The sequence below is a fragment of the Dendrobates tinctorius genome, unplaced genomic scaffold (assembly GCF_039654945.1).
Source record: "Dendrobates tinctorius isolate UK_male_01 unplaced genomic scaffold, ASM3965494v1 ptg000158l, whole genome shotgun sequence".
Lineage (NCBI taxonomy): Eukaryota > Metazoa > Chordata > Amphibia > Anura > Dendrobatidae > Dendrobates > Dendrobates tinctorius.
The window spans coordinates 25,925,199-25,943,890 of NW_027361825.1; the positions used below are offsets into that span (position 1 = coordinate 25,925,199).

Below are 18,692 nucleotides of genomic sequence, written 5' to 3' on the forward strand. Positions count from 1 at the left end.
TAAACTTTTCACAATTTAAAAAAAAATTAAACAAAGAAATAACATTCTTTTTTGCTGCAGTGCATTTCACACTTCCAGGCTGATCTACAGTCCAAATGTCACAATGCCAAGTTAATTCCGAATGTGTAAACCTGCTAAATCTGCAGGGGGTTGAATACTACTTGTAGGCACTGTATTTCTCCCAAGCGACTCTGTGTCTGAACAGAGCCGCTCCTAGCGTTCGGGTGACGTTAACCCGTGCGCACTACGGCACCTTCTGGTGCATCTGCCATTGTCCAGCAGCGGTCTAGTCACCTACCGCACGGTGGACCCCGGCGGCGAACGCACCTCCTATTATTTATATTTGGTGCGTTCCGCTGTCCCTAACATTACACTAGCGCCAGGGTTTGGCTGGCAATGGCATAGGTGGTTTCCTTAATTGGAGACTGCCCTTCCCGTGGTTGTTCCTTCCCGGTGAAAGACCTGGCTAGTCATTGCTTGCGTTGAGAAACATGTGATGGTGTCTCCGCGGCTGATTGATTTACATGTTTTTGCATATTTCCCATAAGGGATGGGGGCATTGCTCTAGAATCACTGCGTTGAGAAACATGTGATGGTGTCTCCGCAGTGTTGGATGTTGATCTCCATGAGGTCACTCATCCTCATTTTCACAGTCTTTTACTAGGCATTGCTCCTACTAGCCAGTTTCCTACTCCACACTGATGAGGGGCAATACCCCGAAACAGCTGTCTGTGGATGGATACCGTGTTTTTGGCATAGGTGGTTTCCTTCATTGGAGACTGCCCTTCCCGTGGTTGTTCCTTCCCGGTGAAAGACCTGGCTAGTCTTTGCTTGCGTTGAGAAACATGTGATGGTGTCTCCGCAGCTGATTGATTTACATGTTTTTGCATATTTCCCATAAGGGATGGGGGCATTGCTCTAGAATCACTGCGTTGAGAAACATGTGATGGTGTCTCCGCAGTGTTGGATGTTGATCTCCATGAGGTCACTCATCCTCATTTTCTCAGTCTTTTACTAGGCATCGCTCCTACTAGCCAGTTTCCTACTCCACACTGATGAGGGACAATACCCCGAAACAGCTGTCTGTGGATGGATACCATGTTTTTGGCATAGGTGGTTTCCTTCATTGGAGACTGCCCTTCCCGTGGTTGTTCCTTCCCGGTGAAAGACCTGGCTAGTCATTGCTTGCGTTGAGAAACATGTGATGGTGTCTCCGCGGCTGATTGATTTACATGTTTTTGCATATTTCCCATAAGGGATGGGGGCATTGCTCTAGAATCACTGCGTTGAGAAACATGTGATGGTGTCTCCGCAGTGTTGGATGTTGATCTCCATGAGGTCACTCATCCTCATTTTCACAGTCTTTTACTAGGCATTGCTCCTACTAGCCAGTTTCCTACTCCACACTGATGAGGGGCAATACCCCGAAACAGCTGTCTGTGGATGGATACCATGTTTTTGGCATAGGTGGTTTCCTTCATTGGAGACTGCCCTTCCCGTGGTTGTTCCTTCCCGGTGAAAGACCTGGCTAGTCATTGCTTGCGTTGAGAAACATGTGATGGTGTCTCCGCGGCTGATTGATTTACATGTTTTTGCATATTTCCCATAAGGGATGGGGGCATTGCTCTAGAATCACTGCGTTGAGAAACATGTGATGGTGTCTCCGCAGTGTTGGATGTTGATCTCCATGAGGTCACTCATCCTGATTTTCACAGTCTTTTACTAGGCATTGCTCCTACTAGCCAGTTTCCTACTCCACACTGATGAGGGGCAATACCCCGAAACAGCTGTCTGTGGATGGATACCATGTTTTTGGCATAGGTGGTTTCCTTCATTGGAGACTGCCCTTCCCGTGGTTGTTCCTTCCCGGTGAAAGACCTGGCTAGTCATTGCTTGCGTTGAGAAACATGTGATGGTGTCTCCGCAGCTGATTGATTTACATGTTTTTGCATATTTCCCATAAGGGATGGGGGCATTGCTCTAGAATCACTGCGTTGAGAAACATGTGATGGTGTCTCCGCAGTGTTGGATGTTGATCTCCATGAGGTCACTCATCCTCATTTTCTCAGTCTTTTACTAGGCATTGCTCCTACTAGCCAGTTTCCTACTCCACACTGATGAGGGGCAATACCCCGAAACAGCTGTCTGTGGATGGATACCATGTTTTTGGCATAGGTGGTTTCCTTCATTGGAGACTGCCCTTCCCGTGGTTGTTCCTTCCCGGTGAAAGACCTGGCTAGTAATTGCTTGCGTTGAGAAACATGTGATGGTGTCTCCGCAGCTGATTGATTTACATGTTTTTTCATATTTCCCATAAGGGATGGGGGCATTGCTCTAGAATCACTGCGTTGAGAAACATGTGATGGTGTCTCCGCAGTGTTGGATGTTGATCTCCATGAGGTCACTCATCCTCATTTTCACAGTCTTTTACTAGGCATTGCTCCTACTAGCCAGTTTCCTAATCCACACTGATGAGGGGCAATACCCCGAAACAGCTGTCTGTGGATGGATACCATGTTTTTGGCATAGGTGGTTTCCTTCATCCTTCCATCCTCATTTTCACTGGCTGGCAATGGCAGACGTGCAGCAGTTGCTTCGCTATATTCGGCAGCTGGAGAGCAGGTTGGCGGCTATTGAGAGCGCCAACTCAGCAGCGAATACCGCGCTAGCTGCTGCCCAGACAGTCGCCGAGGCTGTCTCACGTGCGCCCGCTCTTTTGCCCATGCCGACACTTTCTCGCCTCCCGCTTCCCGACAAATTTTCGGGTGACAGCGCCACCTGTAGGGGATTCGTCAGTCAGTGCTCAATTCAGCTCGAGTTACTGGCTGCACGGTTTCCTACAGAGCGGGCTAAGGTGGGGTTTATTTTGTCACTTTTGTCTGGCAGAGCATTTCAGTGGGCCACGCCATTGTGGGAACGTGATGATCCCGTGGTTCAGGGTGCTGCGCAGTTTCTCGCGGCCCTGAAGCAGGTCTTTTTGGGACCACGGATCACTCACGACACCTCTTTACAATTACTCTCTCTAACACAGGGGTCACTCTCGGTCAGCCATTATGCCGTCCGGTTTCGGACATTGGCTTCCGAGTTAGAGTGGCCGGACAAAGTCTTAGTCCCGGTGTTTTGGAGAGGGTTGGCTGAGCACGTTAAAGACGCTCTAGCTACCAGAGAGGTTCCCACAAGTCTGGAAGATTTGATTGCCGTTTCCACCCGCATTGACCTCCGGTTTACGGAGCGCGGGTTGGAACGGGTACAATCCAGACGTAGGGTGAGCTTGGCTCCCACATTCACCGAACCACTAATATACCCCGCACAGGAGCTTTCACCCTCTGAACCTATGGAGGTGTCTCGCACCGGCTCAAAGCCACGACCGATGCGAAGCTCTGCACGTTGCTATCACTGCCGACAGTTTGGTCACCCGGCTAGCACGTGTCCTCTGCGGGTGAAAAAGCGTCCACGCCCAGTGGTCATAGGTAGTGGGCAGTCCAATATCAAACTCTTCTCACCCAAACCGGTGTTCCGGGGCCTTTTAGACAGTGAGTCCTCCACCTGGGAGGCAGAGGTTACCGTGGACTCTGGGGCCGAGGGAAATTTTATGTCTTCTACCTTCGCCCAGAAACACGCTGTTCCCCTGGTACTATTACCTCAGCCTCTGACCATCAGGGTGGTTAACGGAGCACCGTTACCCTCTCAGGTGACCCATCAGACAGCTCCACTAGGGCTCACTATCTCACCATCTCATCATGAAACTCTGTCCCTGCTAATCCTGCCAGACGGCATCGATCAGGTGCTGCTCGGGGTTCCCTGGCTTCGGTGCCACTCTCCTCATATCGAGTGGGCGACAGGGAAGATACTGGCCTGGAGCAAGGACTGCGAGGGGAGATGTCTGAGGGGCAGTCTTCAGGTGGCTTCCACTGAAGTGCCTGTGGATCTCTCCGCACTACCTAAACCTTACCACCAATACGCGGACATCTTCTCCAAAAAATCTGCAGAGACGCTCCCGCCGCACCGTCCCTACGACTGCCCGATAGACCTCATGCCAGGCACAGAGCCTCCTAGAGGCTGTGTGTATCCACTATCTCTCCCTGAGACAGAAGCTATGTCACAATACATCCGGGAGAACCTGGCTAGAGGCTTTATCAGAAAGTCGGTGTCACCGGCTGGTGCAGGGTTCTTCTTCGTTCAGAAGAAGAGCGGAGAGGTACGCCCCTGCATAGACTACAGAGGTCTCAATGCGATCACGGTTAAAAACAAATACCCTCTACCGTTGATCTCTGAGTTGTTTGACAGGTTGCGAGGGGCCCGGATCTTTACTAAGTTGGATCTGCGAGGGGCATACCACCTGATCCGCATTCGCGAAGGAGACGAATGGAAGACAGCTTTTAATACAAGGGATGGCCATTACGAATATCTGGTTATGCCTTTTGGTCTTTGTAATGCGCCAGCTGTCTTCCAGGATTTTGTCAACGACGTCTTCCGCGACATGCTTTCTACCTCAGTGGTGGTATATCTGGATGATATACGGTACTCATCTTTTCGCCAGATTTGACTACCCACCGGAGGGACGTCTGCAGGGTCTTCGACCGTCTGAGGGCGAATTCCCTCTTTGCCAAGCTGGAGAAGTGCCAGTTTGAGCAGGAGTCCTTGCCGTTCCTGGGCTATATCATCTCGGCCCAGGGGCTGGCCATGGATCCTGCCAAACTGCAAGCGGTAATGGACTGGCAAGAACCTCATTCACTTAAAGCGGTGCAGCGCTTTCTGGGGTTCGTGAACTATTACCGCCAGTTTATACCACACTTTTACACCCTGGTAGCTCCTTTGGTTGCTCTCACCAAAAAAGGAGCTAACCCCAACGCTTGGTCTGAACAGGTCTCCAAGGCCTTCTCGGCTATCAAGTCTCATTTTGCTGGCGCTCCCATACTACATCGTCCCGATGTGAACAAGCCATTTATACTAGAGGTAGATGCCTCTTCTGTCGGTGCAGGAGCAGTTCTTTTCCAAAAGGATGCTCAAGGTCGGAAGCATCCCTGCTTCTTCTTCTCAAAGACCTTCTCACCGGCAGAGAAGAATTACTCCATCGGTGACAGGGAGCTGCTAGCCATGAAGTTGGCCTTTTCAGAATGGAGACATCTCCTGGAGGGGGCTCGGTTTCCCTTCCAGGTATATACGGACCATAAAAATCTGGTCTATTTACAGACTGCCCAGCGCCTGAACTCCCGTCAGGCTAGGTAGTCGCTCTTCTTTTCCCGCTTCCGCTTCACCCTGCACTACCTTTCTGGAGAGAAGAACGTCCGTGCGGATGCTCTCTCACGCTCGGTGGTCTCGGTGGAAGAAGGAGAGGCTGAGCCTCGGTTAATTCTCCCGTCGGAGAGTTTTACGACCGTGGCTCCAGTCGCTCTCGAGTCAGTACCACCAGGCAAGACCTTGGTGCCTCCTCAGCTACGGCCGGAGGTCCTCACCTGGGCACATGCCTCCAGGGTGGGTGGCCATTTTGGCAATAAACGGACCACCGAACTCCTGGCAAGGTCATATTGGTGGCCACATATGGCTCGAGATGTCAAGGAATACGTGCGAGCATGCGTCTCGTGTGCTCGAAACAGACCCTCTAGACAGAGGCCAGCGGGGCTGTTGTATCCCCTGCCAGTGGCGGATAGACCATGGGAGATAGTTGGCATGGACTTCATAGTTGGCCTGCCCAAGTCTGGTGGCAGTACGGTCATCTGGGTGGTCACCGACCATTTTTCCAAAATGGTGCACCTGGTGCCACTCGCACGCCTGCCTTCCGCTCGAGGTCTGGCCACTTTGTTTATTAAGCACGTATTCCGTTTGCATGGCATGCCGGACAAAATCGTGAGTGAGCGAGGTCCCCAGTTTGCGTCTCGGTTCTGGAGGGAGCTCTGCAGCCTACTCAGCATCGAGCTAAATCTGTCCTCCGCCTACCATCCCGAGACGAATGGCTTGGTCGAGAGAGCCAATCAGACCTTGGTCACCTATTTACGGCATTTTGTATCTGCCAGGCAGGATGACTGGGCATCCTTGCTACCTTGGGCTGAATTTGCCCTAAACAATGCGGTGGCTGATTCCACTGGACAGACGCCCTTCCTCTTAAACTACGGCCAACATCCACGCGTCCCTGTCCCGATGCCAGTGTCCTCCACCGACTCCAGGGTGGCAGACTGGGCAGTGGAGGCCCGGGACATTTGGGATCGCACTCAGGATGCTATCAGGGCATCTAAAGAAAGGATGAGGGCGTCTGCCGACACGCATCGGCGGCCCGCGCCAAGCTTCTCCCCTGGCGACATGTTATGGCTCTCCACCCGAAACATTAAACTGTGGGTTGAGTCTCCCAAGTTCGCACCGCGATACATTGGACCATTCAAGGTCCTCGAGCAACTTAGCTCGGTGGCCTACCGCCTGGCTCTTCCTCCACATTTGGCCATTTCGGACGTGTTCCATGTGTCCCTCCTCAAACCAGTTCACATGGTCCGGTTTTCTGAGTCATCTGGCGGGTCATCAGACTTATCGTCTGATGAGTTTGAGGTTAACGCCATCGTGGGGCGCAGGTTTGTCCGTGGCAAAAATTTTTATTTGGTGGACTGGAAGGGTCATGGGCCCGAGGCTCGGACCTGGGAGCTGGTGGAAAACATTCATGCACCGCTCCTGATCGCGGCCTTTGAACACAGTGAGGCTCAGAGGCCCTGGGAGTAATGTTAGGCGTCGGATTCCTGGCACTGCACAGCGGGAATCCAGAGCCAGACATCCTGCGGTCTCCCATTCTTCCCCGACCGCTCGGACTCCTGCTCAGCAATCTCGGTGAGCCAGGCATTTCCCTCAGACTCGTTCTGTGAGCCTGGATGTTGCTGCCACCTCTGGTGCAGCAATGGTAGCGCAACCTGCTTCGCAGGGAACTGCTCCAGAGGCTAAGTCCTCGTGCCATGCTACTGGGCATGCCCGCAACTTGTCCTCTCAGTGGAGAGCAGGGGTCACATGTGCAGGTCCTATGTCGGATCTGATTGGTCCTTCCTAAAGTACTGGAAGGTCCCGGAAGCGCATGGCTATAAAAAGCCCGCATGGCGGCTCGGCCATGCGCTAGTGTAGCATATTATGCTGTGTGTGTATGGTGATGGATGCATGGACTGGTGACTGACTTATTATGAAACCCCTTCCCTTGGATATTACGATTGGTGACTGTGTGTCGGGTTAGTCAGCTCCAGGCAAGCTACACGCCAAGTGCGATCCACGCCTACACTAGCGTCCGTCGGTGCCCGGTTCTCGGTGCCGACGCTTGCAGCTTTAGTTGCCGCTGCGCTGCATTACCAGCAGCTATTGGTGTTCGCGGCTGCGATGCCACACGCCGGCTCCTGTGACATTAGCAGGGCCAGCGCCTTTGCATATATTTCTCCCAAGCGACTCTGTGTCTGAACAGAGCCGCTCCTAGCGTTCGGGTGACGTTAACCCGTGCGCACTACGGCACCTTCTGGTGCATCTGCTAGTGTCCAGCAGCGGTCTAGTCACCTACCGCACTGTGGACCCCGGGCGGCGAACGCACCTCCTATTATTTATATTTGGTGCGTTCCGCTGTCCCTAACAGTTTCTGGGTGTAGAATCCTATAACCTTTTTGGGTTTCACTGTAGCCTACCAGGATCCCTTCCTTAGCGTGAGATTCCCACTTAGTTCACCTTTCTTTGGGAATATGTACAAGTGCTTTACTTCCGAATATTCTTATATGATGTAGTTTTGGCTTTCTGCTGTTCCATTGCTCAAACGGAGTTTTCTCTGTAGCTTTACCTGGTAGTCTGTTCTGAAGATAGCAAGCTGTCATGATTGCTTCACCCCAATATGCTGTGGGCAGATTTGCATCAAACAACATACTTCTTCCACTTTCACAGAGTGTTCGGTTCCTTCTTTCCGTGACACCATTTTGCTCAGGATTGTACGGTACAGTGGTCTGAAATAGGATTCCATTTTTCTTTAAAATGCTCTGTGTCTCATTACTTGTGTATTCAGTCCCATTATCTGCACGTAGAATCTTTGGCATTCTCCCAAATTTATTATTTACTTCAGCTAGATATACTTCAAGTTTCTCTGGAACTTCTTTCTTGCTGTGAAGCAGATGGACAACTGTATATCTTGAATGATCATCAACAAATGTGAGAAAATATCTCTTCTTCCCAGGAGTCTGAGTGCTCATTGGACCACAGACATCTGTATGTATTAAATCTAGTGTCTGTTCTGTTCTTGTTGTACTTCTCTTAGGAAAAGCTTTTCTAGACATTTTCCCTTTGATGCAGCTTGTACATTTCATTGTCTGGTTACATAGATCAATTGTAATGTCCTCAGCTAGTTGCTTCTGAACTAACTTCCTTATTGCTTCTGGGTCTCTGTGTGCTAGGCGCCTATGCCATACATGAATGCAGGTATTGTGCCTTTCTTCCTGAGCAGTGTACACACACTCTTTGCATTTAAGCTGGTAAAGTTCATTTGTGATTTTTCCTTCTGCTAGTGGGTGGCCTTCTTTTGAGATGATGCTGCTATCATGCTTAAATGTAACTTCATTTCCCTGTTTTGTGAGTTTCTTCACAGAAAGTAGATTACTCTCAAGACTAGGCACATAGAGCACATCTTTTACTGGGATCTTCTTGCTTTGTGTTGGTGAGATTTGACAATCAATATAACCATCTCCTATACCTTGTGAAGTCATGTACTGACCATTAGCCATAATCACTTTCACTGACTTACTTTGGTTAAGCTTAGAAAAGAAGTCTCTGTTATTAGTCATGTGACTAGTTGCTCCAGAGTCTATACACCATGCATGCTCTGATGTACTTACACTGACAGTAAATGCAGTTTCAGCATTCACAGAATCATTTTCTGCAGACACAGCACTGCTTTGCTTTTTCAGCTGATTCATTCTAGCTTTCCAGATTCTACAGTCGGCTTTCAAATGTCCTGATTTCTTGCAAACAAAACATTCACGTGTTTCTTTTAGGTGCTTTCTATTATCATTTAGATTTTGTGTCTGTAAAGCAGACTCTGCATTGCATGTCCTGCTGCTTACACCTTCCGCTTTCTGCTTATATGCATCTATGAGCTTCCCTCTGACATACTCCAATTTAAGCTCATCATCTGGGCGCGCATCTGGTGCGGTTACAAGTGTGTCATAGCTTTCTGGAAGACCACTAAGCAGTAATGCGGCTACATGAAAGTCCTTCAAATCTTCCCCAATGCCTCTCAGGCGTTCTACAATCTCTAGAATGCTAGTTATGTAGTCCTGCATATCCTGGCCATTCTGTAGTTTAGACTGGTACAATTTTCTCATGAGATAAAGTTTATTGCTTAAATTTATCCTCTCATGCAGCTTTTGCAGCTGCTCCCACATTTCTCTTGCAGTTTCACTTTTAAACACATGCACAATCTGATCATCATCTATACTGAGTGATATGGTACTTTGTGCTTTCTGATCCATCTCTATCCACTCCTGTGATACTGGGTCAGGTTTAGGCTCCTGTCTGTATTATTATTATTATTATTATTATTATTATTATTATTATTATTATTATTATTTATTGTTATAGCGCCATTTATTCCATGGCGCTTTACATGTAAGGAGGGGTATACATAGTAAAAACAAGTACAATAATGTTAAACAATACAAGTCATAACTGGTACAGGAGGAGAGAGGACCCTGCCCGCGAAGGCTCACAATCTACAAGGAATGGGTGAGAATACAGTAGGCGAGGGTAGAGCTGGTTGTGCAGCGGTTTGGTCGGTCGGTGGTTACTGCAGGTTATAGGCTTGTCGGAAGAGGTGGGTCTTCAGGCTCTTTTTGAAGGTTTCCACGGTATTGTATTTCCACGTACCTTCTCTTATCAGCAGCATTTTCACTTTGAATTTCCAGGATTGATAATTCTGGTTAGTGAGAGTTGGTACTGTAAACTTCATGGAGTTGCTGTTGCTGGTGGCCATCTTTGCTGTCTTCCTTTCTTTTCTTTTCTCTGTGCTCTGGGGATCTGGGACTCTAGGACCCATAACCTGTTAGCAGTGGATTAATCAGCGTAACATCCAGAGTCATCAACACAGAACGTAGATTTATTCATATCCAGGTTGAACAGCTTACAGCATGAAATGTGATCAGTCTGGTATGTGCTGTGGCTTGCAGCATGGGAGCATTACAACAACAAGAGAAGGAGGGGGCATCCTGTCTGAGTTTCCCTCCTCTTTTTTTTTTAACACAGAACTTTGTTAACAATCTCACAATATGCACAATACATCAAACAGTACAGTAGTAGTTGTTGCAATACATACAGATCAATATGCATTATTCCAATAATTACACATATAGCATAGGTAGGAAGCAGTGCAGTATATGTAGAACAGGTAGAAATTAGTACAGTACAAGTAGTATAGTAAGAGAACAGTACAATACATGTAATAAAAAGTACAACAACTGTAGTGCAGGAAGACATTAGTACAGTACATATTGTTAGGCATCGGGAATCCCGAGCCTTGCCATCGACAGTCTCCCATTCCCCTCCAGCCACAGTGGAGCCTGCTCAGCAGACTCCACGATCCCGGTGTTCTGCCCACACCAGCACTGTGGGTTCAGTTGCTGCTGTTACCTCTGGTCCAGTTATGGCAATGCAGCCTGGCCAGCAGCAAAAGACTCCAAAGTCTAAGTCCTTCCTTCGGTCCACTGAGCATGCTCATGAGACGATCTCCAATTGGAGATCGAGAGTCACATGCTCAGGTCCTTCTCCAGTTCTGATTGGTCCATCTGGAGGATTAGGAAGGTCCCGGAAGGGCACGGCTATAAAAGGTTCGCATGGCCGCCCCGCCATGCGCTATGATAGACTCTGAGGCTATAGTACTTAGTGTATGCATGAAGATGGATGAATGAGCCTGGTGACTGACGCATTATATTTCCCCCTCCTTGGATATTACACATGAGTTAGGGTTAGGAATTAGAGTCAGCTCAATAGCTCGGACACTGCAAAGCGCCGCAGTGTTATCCTCATCTACCTTCAGCGCCTAGGGCGTCGGCCAGTACTGGCCTCCTCGACACTGCTACCGCAGCATCTGCCACAGTAACGCCGTACGCCATGTGTGCACTTTACAGCACCGTTGTTAGGCTGGTTAGTGGCGTCCGTCAGGGCGGACATTGCACCCATCATAAGCAGTGGTTCATACTACTGTGACCTGTGACGTAAACAGGTTGCGGTTGTTCACCGGCTGGCACGTGCTACGTGAAGCAACAGAGTTCGTGCCTGCTAGCATCGGGTCAGGGGTTACCTACTGGTGTCCTGCTTTTCTCCTACACGCCTTCCCCTCATTGTTTAGCAGCAGTTGGTCACCTCTGCACGGTGGGCCCGGGATGCGAACGGACCCCTTATATTATTTCATCTTTATTTATTTGGTGCGTTCCGCCAGCCCGTAACACATATGGTACAGGTAAAAAGCAATACAGTACATTTAGTACAGGTATAGAATAAAAGTCTAGGCAAATATCAGTACAGAATATATAGAGCTATTCTAGTAAGCACTACTACGCATACAGCACAGGTAGGAAATAGGAAGCAGTGCAATATATGTAGAACAGGTAGAAATTAGTACAATAACTGTAGTGCAGGAAGACATTAGTACAGTACATATGGTAAAGGTAGAGAGTAGTACAGTACATGAAGTAAAGGTAAAGAGCACTATCCTACATGTAGTACACATCGGAAGGAGTGCAGTATAGGTAGAGATTAGTACATGCAGTACATGTACCATACCTCCCAACTTTTGAAGAAGGGAAAGAAGAACAAAGGCCACTCCCCGACCACACCCATTTCACAACTAGTCACAGCCATGTCCACACCAAACCGTACTCATTTAGCACTGCTGATCACACTGACTGGTACTGAGGGCACAGTGGCTGGCATTATGGGCACAGTGGCTGGTACTGTGGGCACACTGACTGGTACTAAGGAAAAGAAAGAAAGAAAACATATGGCTACACTCCGTACACACACGGCTCCACTCCGCATACCCCATACACATGCGGCTCCGCTCCGTACACCAAGTACAAACACGACTCCACTCCGTACACCTCATACACGCATGGCTCCACTCCGTACACCTGCGGCTCCACTCCGTACACCTCGTACACGCGCAGCTCCGTACTGTACACCGCATACATGCGCGGCTCCGCTCTGTACACCTCGTACACGTGCGGCACCGCTCTGTACACCTCGTACACGCGCGGCACTGCTCCGTATGCCCCGTACATGCGCGGCTCCGCCCCGTACACACGTGGCTCCGCTCTGTACACCTCATACACATGTGGCTCCCTACACCTTGTACACGCGCGGCTCCGCTACGTACATCTCATACAAATGCTGCTCCGCTCCGTACACCTCATACACACGTGGCTCTGTACACCTCGTACACGCGCGGCTCCGCTCCGTACACCTCGTACACGCACGGCTCCGCTCCATACACCTCATACACGCGCAGCTCCGCACACCTCGTACACTCGCAGCTCTACTCCGTACACCTCGTACACGCGCGGCTCCGTATGCCTTGTACATGCGCGGCTCCGCTCCGTATGCCCCATACACATGTGGTTTCGCTCTGTACACTTCATACACATGCGGCTCCGCTCCGTACACACGCGGCTCCGCTTCGTATACCTCGTACACACACGGCTCTGCTCTGAACACCTCATACACACGTGGCTCCGTACACCTTGTACACGCGCAGCTCTGCTCTGTACACCTTGCACACAGCGGCTCCGCTTCATACACCTCGTACACACGTGGCTCCGCTCCGCACACCTCGTACACGTGGCTCTGCTCCGTACACCTTGTACACAGACGGCTCCGCTCCGTCCACCTCCTACATGCGTGGCTCCGCTCCGAACACCTCGAACACACACAGCTCTGCTACATCCACACTGTAAACCCCTCCTGACCCCACATAGAAACTTACCCCATCCAGCACCATGACAACCAGCACAGCAGAGTCCTGCAGACAGGAGGCCCCTGATCATGTGACCCCTGACTCCTCCCCTCCTGTGACCTCATCACAGGTCCTGTGCGCACAGCCACAGAACATCATTGCAGCGGTGGGTCTCTGGGAGGGCGAGGATGGTGTCGGTGCATGGGGGGGTGTGGCGGCTCAGTGCAGTGCGGGAAAAATAGCATCCCGGGCGGGACGCGGGTAGGGGGTGTCAAAAACAGGACTGTCCAGCGAGAATCGGGGTGGTTGGGAGCTATGCATGTACAGTACATGAAGTGCAGATAGGAGAACAATACATGCGGTATAGATAGAAAGCATTACAGTACATTTAGTATGAGGAAGGAGAGATTAGGTCAGTACATGTAGCTCAGGTGTAGAGCACCAAAGCAGTATAGCACATGTAGTACAGAACAGTCAAGCACATGTAATACAGGTAGCGTTATTCACTGACCATGTAGTACAAATAGAGATTAGTACAGTACATGTAGTACTGGTAGAAAACAATACAATATATGTAACACTGGTGGAGGGAAGTAAAGCATTTATGTATCTATAGAGAGTAAATCAGTAAATGCTTCACATGTGGAAAGCAGAAATTGTATGTGTACTGTAGTACAGGAAAAAGCTGCAAAAGCACATGTAGAGAACAGTACAGGACAAGACGTGCAGGTTTAGTACATATGGTACTGGGTAGATATTAGTGACTTACAGGTACTTTAGTTCTAGTAAAGTCCAGGACATATTTTTCTATACTGTACTACAGAAAAAAACATTGCTCCCTTAAACCTTTATCTAGATACCCTGACAAAAGGAAGAAAGCCATATTGGCACCTTCAGCTCCAGTCCTCACCCTCAGCTCCAGTCCTCACCCTCAGCTCCAGTCCTCACCCTCGGCTCCAGTCCTCACCCTAGGCTAGAGTCCTCACCCTCAGCTCCAGTCCTCACCCTCAGCTCCAGTCCTCACCCTAGGCTAGAGTCCTCACCCTCAGCTCCAGTCCTCACCCTCGGCTAAAGTCCTCACCCTAGGCTAGAGTCCTCACCCTCAGCTACAGACCTCACCCTCAGCTCCAGTTCTCACCCTCGGCCTGACAGAAATCTTTCTATCTCCCAACATGAAGGTAGACTTGGGAGGTCAGTTTTGGGGCCTTAAATAAAGTAAATCCTAAAACCATTTGGAGTTTTAATTATTTCTTATGTAGACAGAATTCTGGCTGCAAAATCAACAAACAAATATCTGGATTTTTTTGGGATGAAATCAAAATATTTCCTCCTATGTTCAGTATCAACAGACACTATTGTCTCAAAACAGATGTGATGGGCACTGTTATTATTATTAAGGGTTATTGCTATTTATTTACCTTAGTGATCTGCTCTTCAACGGTGATAGTCAAGTTCCGGTTGGATATCTCCAACATCTCAAAATGATCTGCAGGGAAGGTAGAGTCTGGGATGAGAACAGAGCAGCGACAGACCCCAGCCTCATCTTGCGACCCCGTGGTGTTCTGGATCTGTTGAAGCAGGAGGAGATGACTTTAAGAAGAAACATCTATTTCAGGTACCATAGCAATTAGATTATGCTATATAATAAAGATAAAAAAAACAACTAAGAAACTGTAAACATCAAAGACTATCACAAGGACAAGAAATACTTAATAGGAGGAGACAAGTTGTGGTTGCATGATGCATCCATGACCCATGAGCTGAAAAATAAGATGTCACTAAAAGCCCTAAGGAGACCTGATATTTTGAATATTTTGAAAGCCATGGGATCTTCCATCGTGGCCAAGCCAAAGTTAATACCGTCCAAGAGATGCTTCAAAAACATCTTACCCAGCCAATAAAAACTTCTAGCGTGTACTGATGAGGTGCAAAAAGTGTGAAACAGTCTTGTCTATGGATAGGTGTCTCTGGTTTGGCTAATATTCATAATTATATCTCTAGCCTCAGTATAGTGAGATTTGTTTTTTTTTTTTTATAAAAATTGTTTTGAAGGCAAGAACAAGGATTTCTGGAAGCCTAATTCAAATGGATGAGGCAATATGTTTCCCCCCAAAAATGTGCCATTTCTGAATTCACAGTAGGATTTGTACACTGGTTTAGGCCGGGGTCACACTTGCGTTGAATACGGATGAGTGCTATGCGATAAAACATCGCATAGCCCTCGGACCATTGTTAATGTATGGGGCAGCTCGCAACCCGTATTCTATGTGCGAGAGACAGTCTATGGGTGCTAATGACACAGAGCATATTACTCGGATATCATTCAAGGGCTGTGCAATATACGCTGACCCCGGCAATGGAGGAGATGGAGAAATTAGTTTCTCTGCCTCCTCCGCAGCTGTGCTCCAATTCTCTCTGTGCGAGAGGCTCGGAGCCCAGACGCATGATACTCGGCTCCGGCTCGCAGCAGAGCAGGAGCCGAGGGTCATTAACTCTCGCATCGGATGCCATACGCTAGTGTGACCTCGGCCTTACAGGGTAACTACCCATGGGTGGTGCTACAGAGAGAGTTTCTTTTCCTACTGGAGGAGAGCAAATTTGCATACTTTTCAAAGGTTGATTTGCTTTTAAAACTCCTTACACTACACATAGCTAAACATACACTCACTGGCCACTTTATTAGGTACACCATGCTAGTAACGGGTTGGACCCCCTTTTGCCTTCAGAACTGCCTCAATTCTTCATGGCAGAGATTCAACAAGGTGCTGGAAGCATTCCTCAGAGATTTTGGACCATATTGACATGATGGCATCACACAGTTGGCGCAGATTTGTCGGCTGCACATCCCTGATGCGAATCTCCCGTTCCACCACATCCCAAAGATGCTCTATTGGATTGAGATCTGGTGACTGAGGAGGCCATTTGAGTACAGTGAACTCATTGTCATGTTCAAGAAACCAATCTGAGATGATTCGAGCTTTATGACATGGCGCATTATCCTGCTGAAAGTAGCCATCAGATGCCTGTTCTTAGCTGAGAGGAGTGGTACCCAGTGTGGTCTTCTGCTGCTGTAGCCCATCTGCCTCAAAGTTCGACGCACTGTGCGTTCAGAGATGCTCTCCTGCCTACCTTGGTTGTAACGGGTGGCAATTTGAGTCACTGTTGCCTTTCTATCAGCTCGAACCAGTATGCCCATTCTCCTCTGACCTCTGGCATCAACAAGGCATTTCCGGCCACAGAACTGCCGCTCACTGGATTTTTTTTCTTTTTCGGACCATTCTCTGTAAACCCTAGAGATGGTTGTGCGTGAAAATCCCAGTAGATCAGCAGTTTCTGAAATACTCAGACCAGCCCTTCTGGCACCAACAATCATGCCACGTTCAAAGGCACTCAAATCACCTTTCTTCCCCATACTGATGCTCGGTTTGAACTGCAGGAGATTGTCTTGACCATGTCTACATGCCTAAATGCACTGAGTTGCCGCCATGTGATTGGCTGATTAGAAATTAAGTCTTAACACACAGTTGGACAGGTGTACCTAATAAAGTGGCCAGTGAGTGTATATTGATAACTATATAGATGCTATAAGTATGTGAACCCCTGGGAACAATGAAACATGTTCAGATGCAGCAGAATTTTAATAGCTTAGGGATAGAGGGACACTATTTTAATGAGAAGAGCCTATTTATTATTTTCGTATCCACCCATGGTCAATACAAAACCAAAAAAATTATCCTTGAATTTTTTTTTTTTAAGGATTTTATTTATTAGATGAAAGAGGGGAGATAGATTTGACACATGATATATAGAAAGCAATAGAGATGGAAATTTCCAATAGAACTTACACTGGCGGCCTGAGTCTGGTAGATGCCAAGGAACAAAAGTAAGAAGGTGAACATGGTGACCTCGTTGTCTTCTAATACCGCCAGCTGGTGTTATCCCACTATATATACAGTATACACCCAGATGTGTATATTCCCTCCCACTCGCTGTCTCCTCTTTCCTTACGTGTAAGAAAATGACTAATACTGTAATTGTTTGGATGATAAACCGTGGGAAAGAGACATTCCATATTCCATGAGAGATGAATATCCGCTCCCTGACAAGTCCAAACACATTTCAGTTATTATGACTTGTTTCAGTAAAGGAGTTTTCAAGAAAAGTTGCATAAAAATTTTAGGTTTCATTCTTAAGACCCCAAGGACATTTCCTTAAAAAGATATTTTTTTGGATGGGGAGAGGGACGTGATATTTTTCTTTTAATTCAGTTGTTTTTCATTTTACAACTTTTGAATGTTTAAAATGTTTTTCCTAGAAATTTTATTTTTGCATCACCAAATTCAGAGAGACATGATTTCTTAATTTTTCAATGAAGTAGCGTCATGAGCTTGTCTATTTGGGAGAAAAGTTACATTTTTTAGTAGTGCCGCTTTATGCTTTTAGAACTTTTAAAGGGATTGGAAAACTGCATTATGCCACTGTTCTTGGTGATTTATTTTATGGCTCCCCAAATATATGTATGCAGTCATCATGACCAAAAGTGTTGGCACCCTTGAAATTGTTCCAGAAAATGAAGAATTTCTCCTATTAAATTATTGCAGTTACACCTTTTTTGTTATACATGTTTATTTACTTTGTTTGTATCGGAAAAACACACTCACACACACACAAAAGAGAAAATAGGCAAATTGGACATAATTTCACACAAAACCCCAAAAATGGACCAGACAAAATTGTTGGCACCCTCAACTTAAAATTTGGCTGGACATCCCTTGGAATAAATAACTGCAATCAATCGCATCTTATATCCATCAACAAGCTTCTTACACCTCTAAACTGCAGGTTTTGACCACTCTTCTTTTATAAACTGTTCCAAGTCTTTCATATTTGAAGGTGCCTTCTGCCAACAGCAATTTTAACATCTCTCCACAGGTATTCAATGGGATTTAAATCCCGACTCACTGTTGGCCACTTCAGATTTCTCTCTAACTTTGTGTTTCTGTCCATTTCTGGGTGCTTCTTTAAGTATATTTTGGGTCATTGTCCTGCTGGAAGACCTATGACCTAGGCCGCAAACCCAGCTTTTTGACACTGGGCACTACAATGTGACCCAAAATCTGTTGGTAATCTTCATATTTCATGATGCCTTGCACACAGTCAAGGCACCCAGTGCCAGAGGCCGCAAAACAACCCCAAAACATCTTTGAATCTCTACCATATTTGATTGTAGATACTGTGTTCTTTTCCTTGTAGGCCTGATTCTGTTTTCGGTAAGGATATGCTTTACAAAAAAGCTCTATCTTGTTCTCGTCTGTACACAAGATGCTTTATCAGAAGGATTTTGGTTTACACAAGTGCATTTTGGTAATCTTCAGTCTAGATTTTTTATGCCTCTGTGTCAGCAGTGGGGTCCTCCTTGGTCTCCTGCCATAGCATATTATTTCATTCAATTGTCGACGGATAGCTTGCTCTAATACTGATGGACTCTGAGCCTGCAGGACAGCTTGAATTTCTTTGAAGCGTGATTGGGGCTGCTTATCCACCACCCTGACTATCCTGCATTGCAACATTTCATCAATTTTTCTCTGCCATCCATGTCCAAGGAGGTTAACTACAGTACCATGGGTTGTAAACTTATGTATTATGTTGCACACCATAGACAAAGGAACATCAACATCTTTGGAGATGGACTTGTAACCTTTAGATTGTTGATATTTTTCAGGACTTTTGGTTCTCAAGTCCTCAGACAGTTCTC

At 47.5% G+C, this 18,692-nt stretch overlaps 1 protein-coding gene across 1 annotated transcript in view; it reads right to left on the reverse strand.

The window, feature by feature from the left end:
• LOC141051992 (olfactomedin-4-like) overlaps positions 1–16,890 on the reverse strand; it is a 40,185-nt gene extending 23,295 nt beyond the window's left edge. The window contains exons 1-2 of the mRNA XM_073549154.1: positions 16,783–16,890; positions 14,356–14,505 (exon numbers count right to left, since the gene is read on the reverse strand). Of these exons, the coding sequence (XP_073405255.1) occupies positions 14,356–14,505; positions 16,783–16,836 (204 nt within the window). The 5' untranslated portion in view covers positions 16,837–16,890. The remainder of the gene's footprint in view (positions 1–14,355; positions 14,506–16,782) is intronic.
• Positions 16,891–18,692: the final 1,802 nt, after the last annotated feature.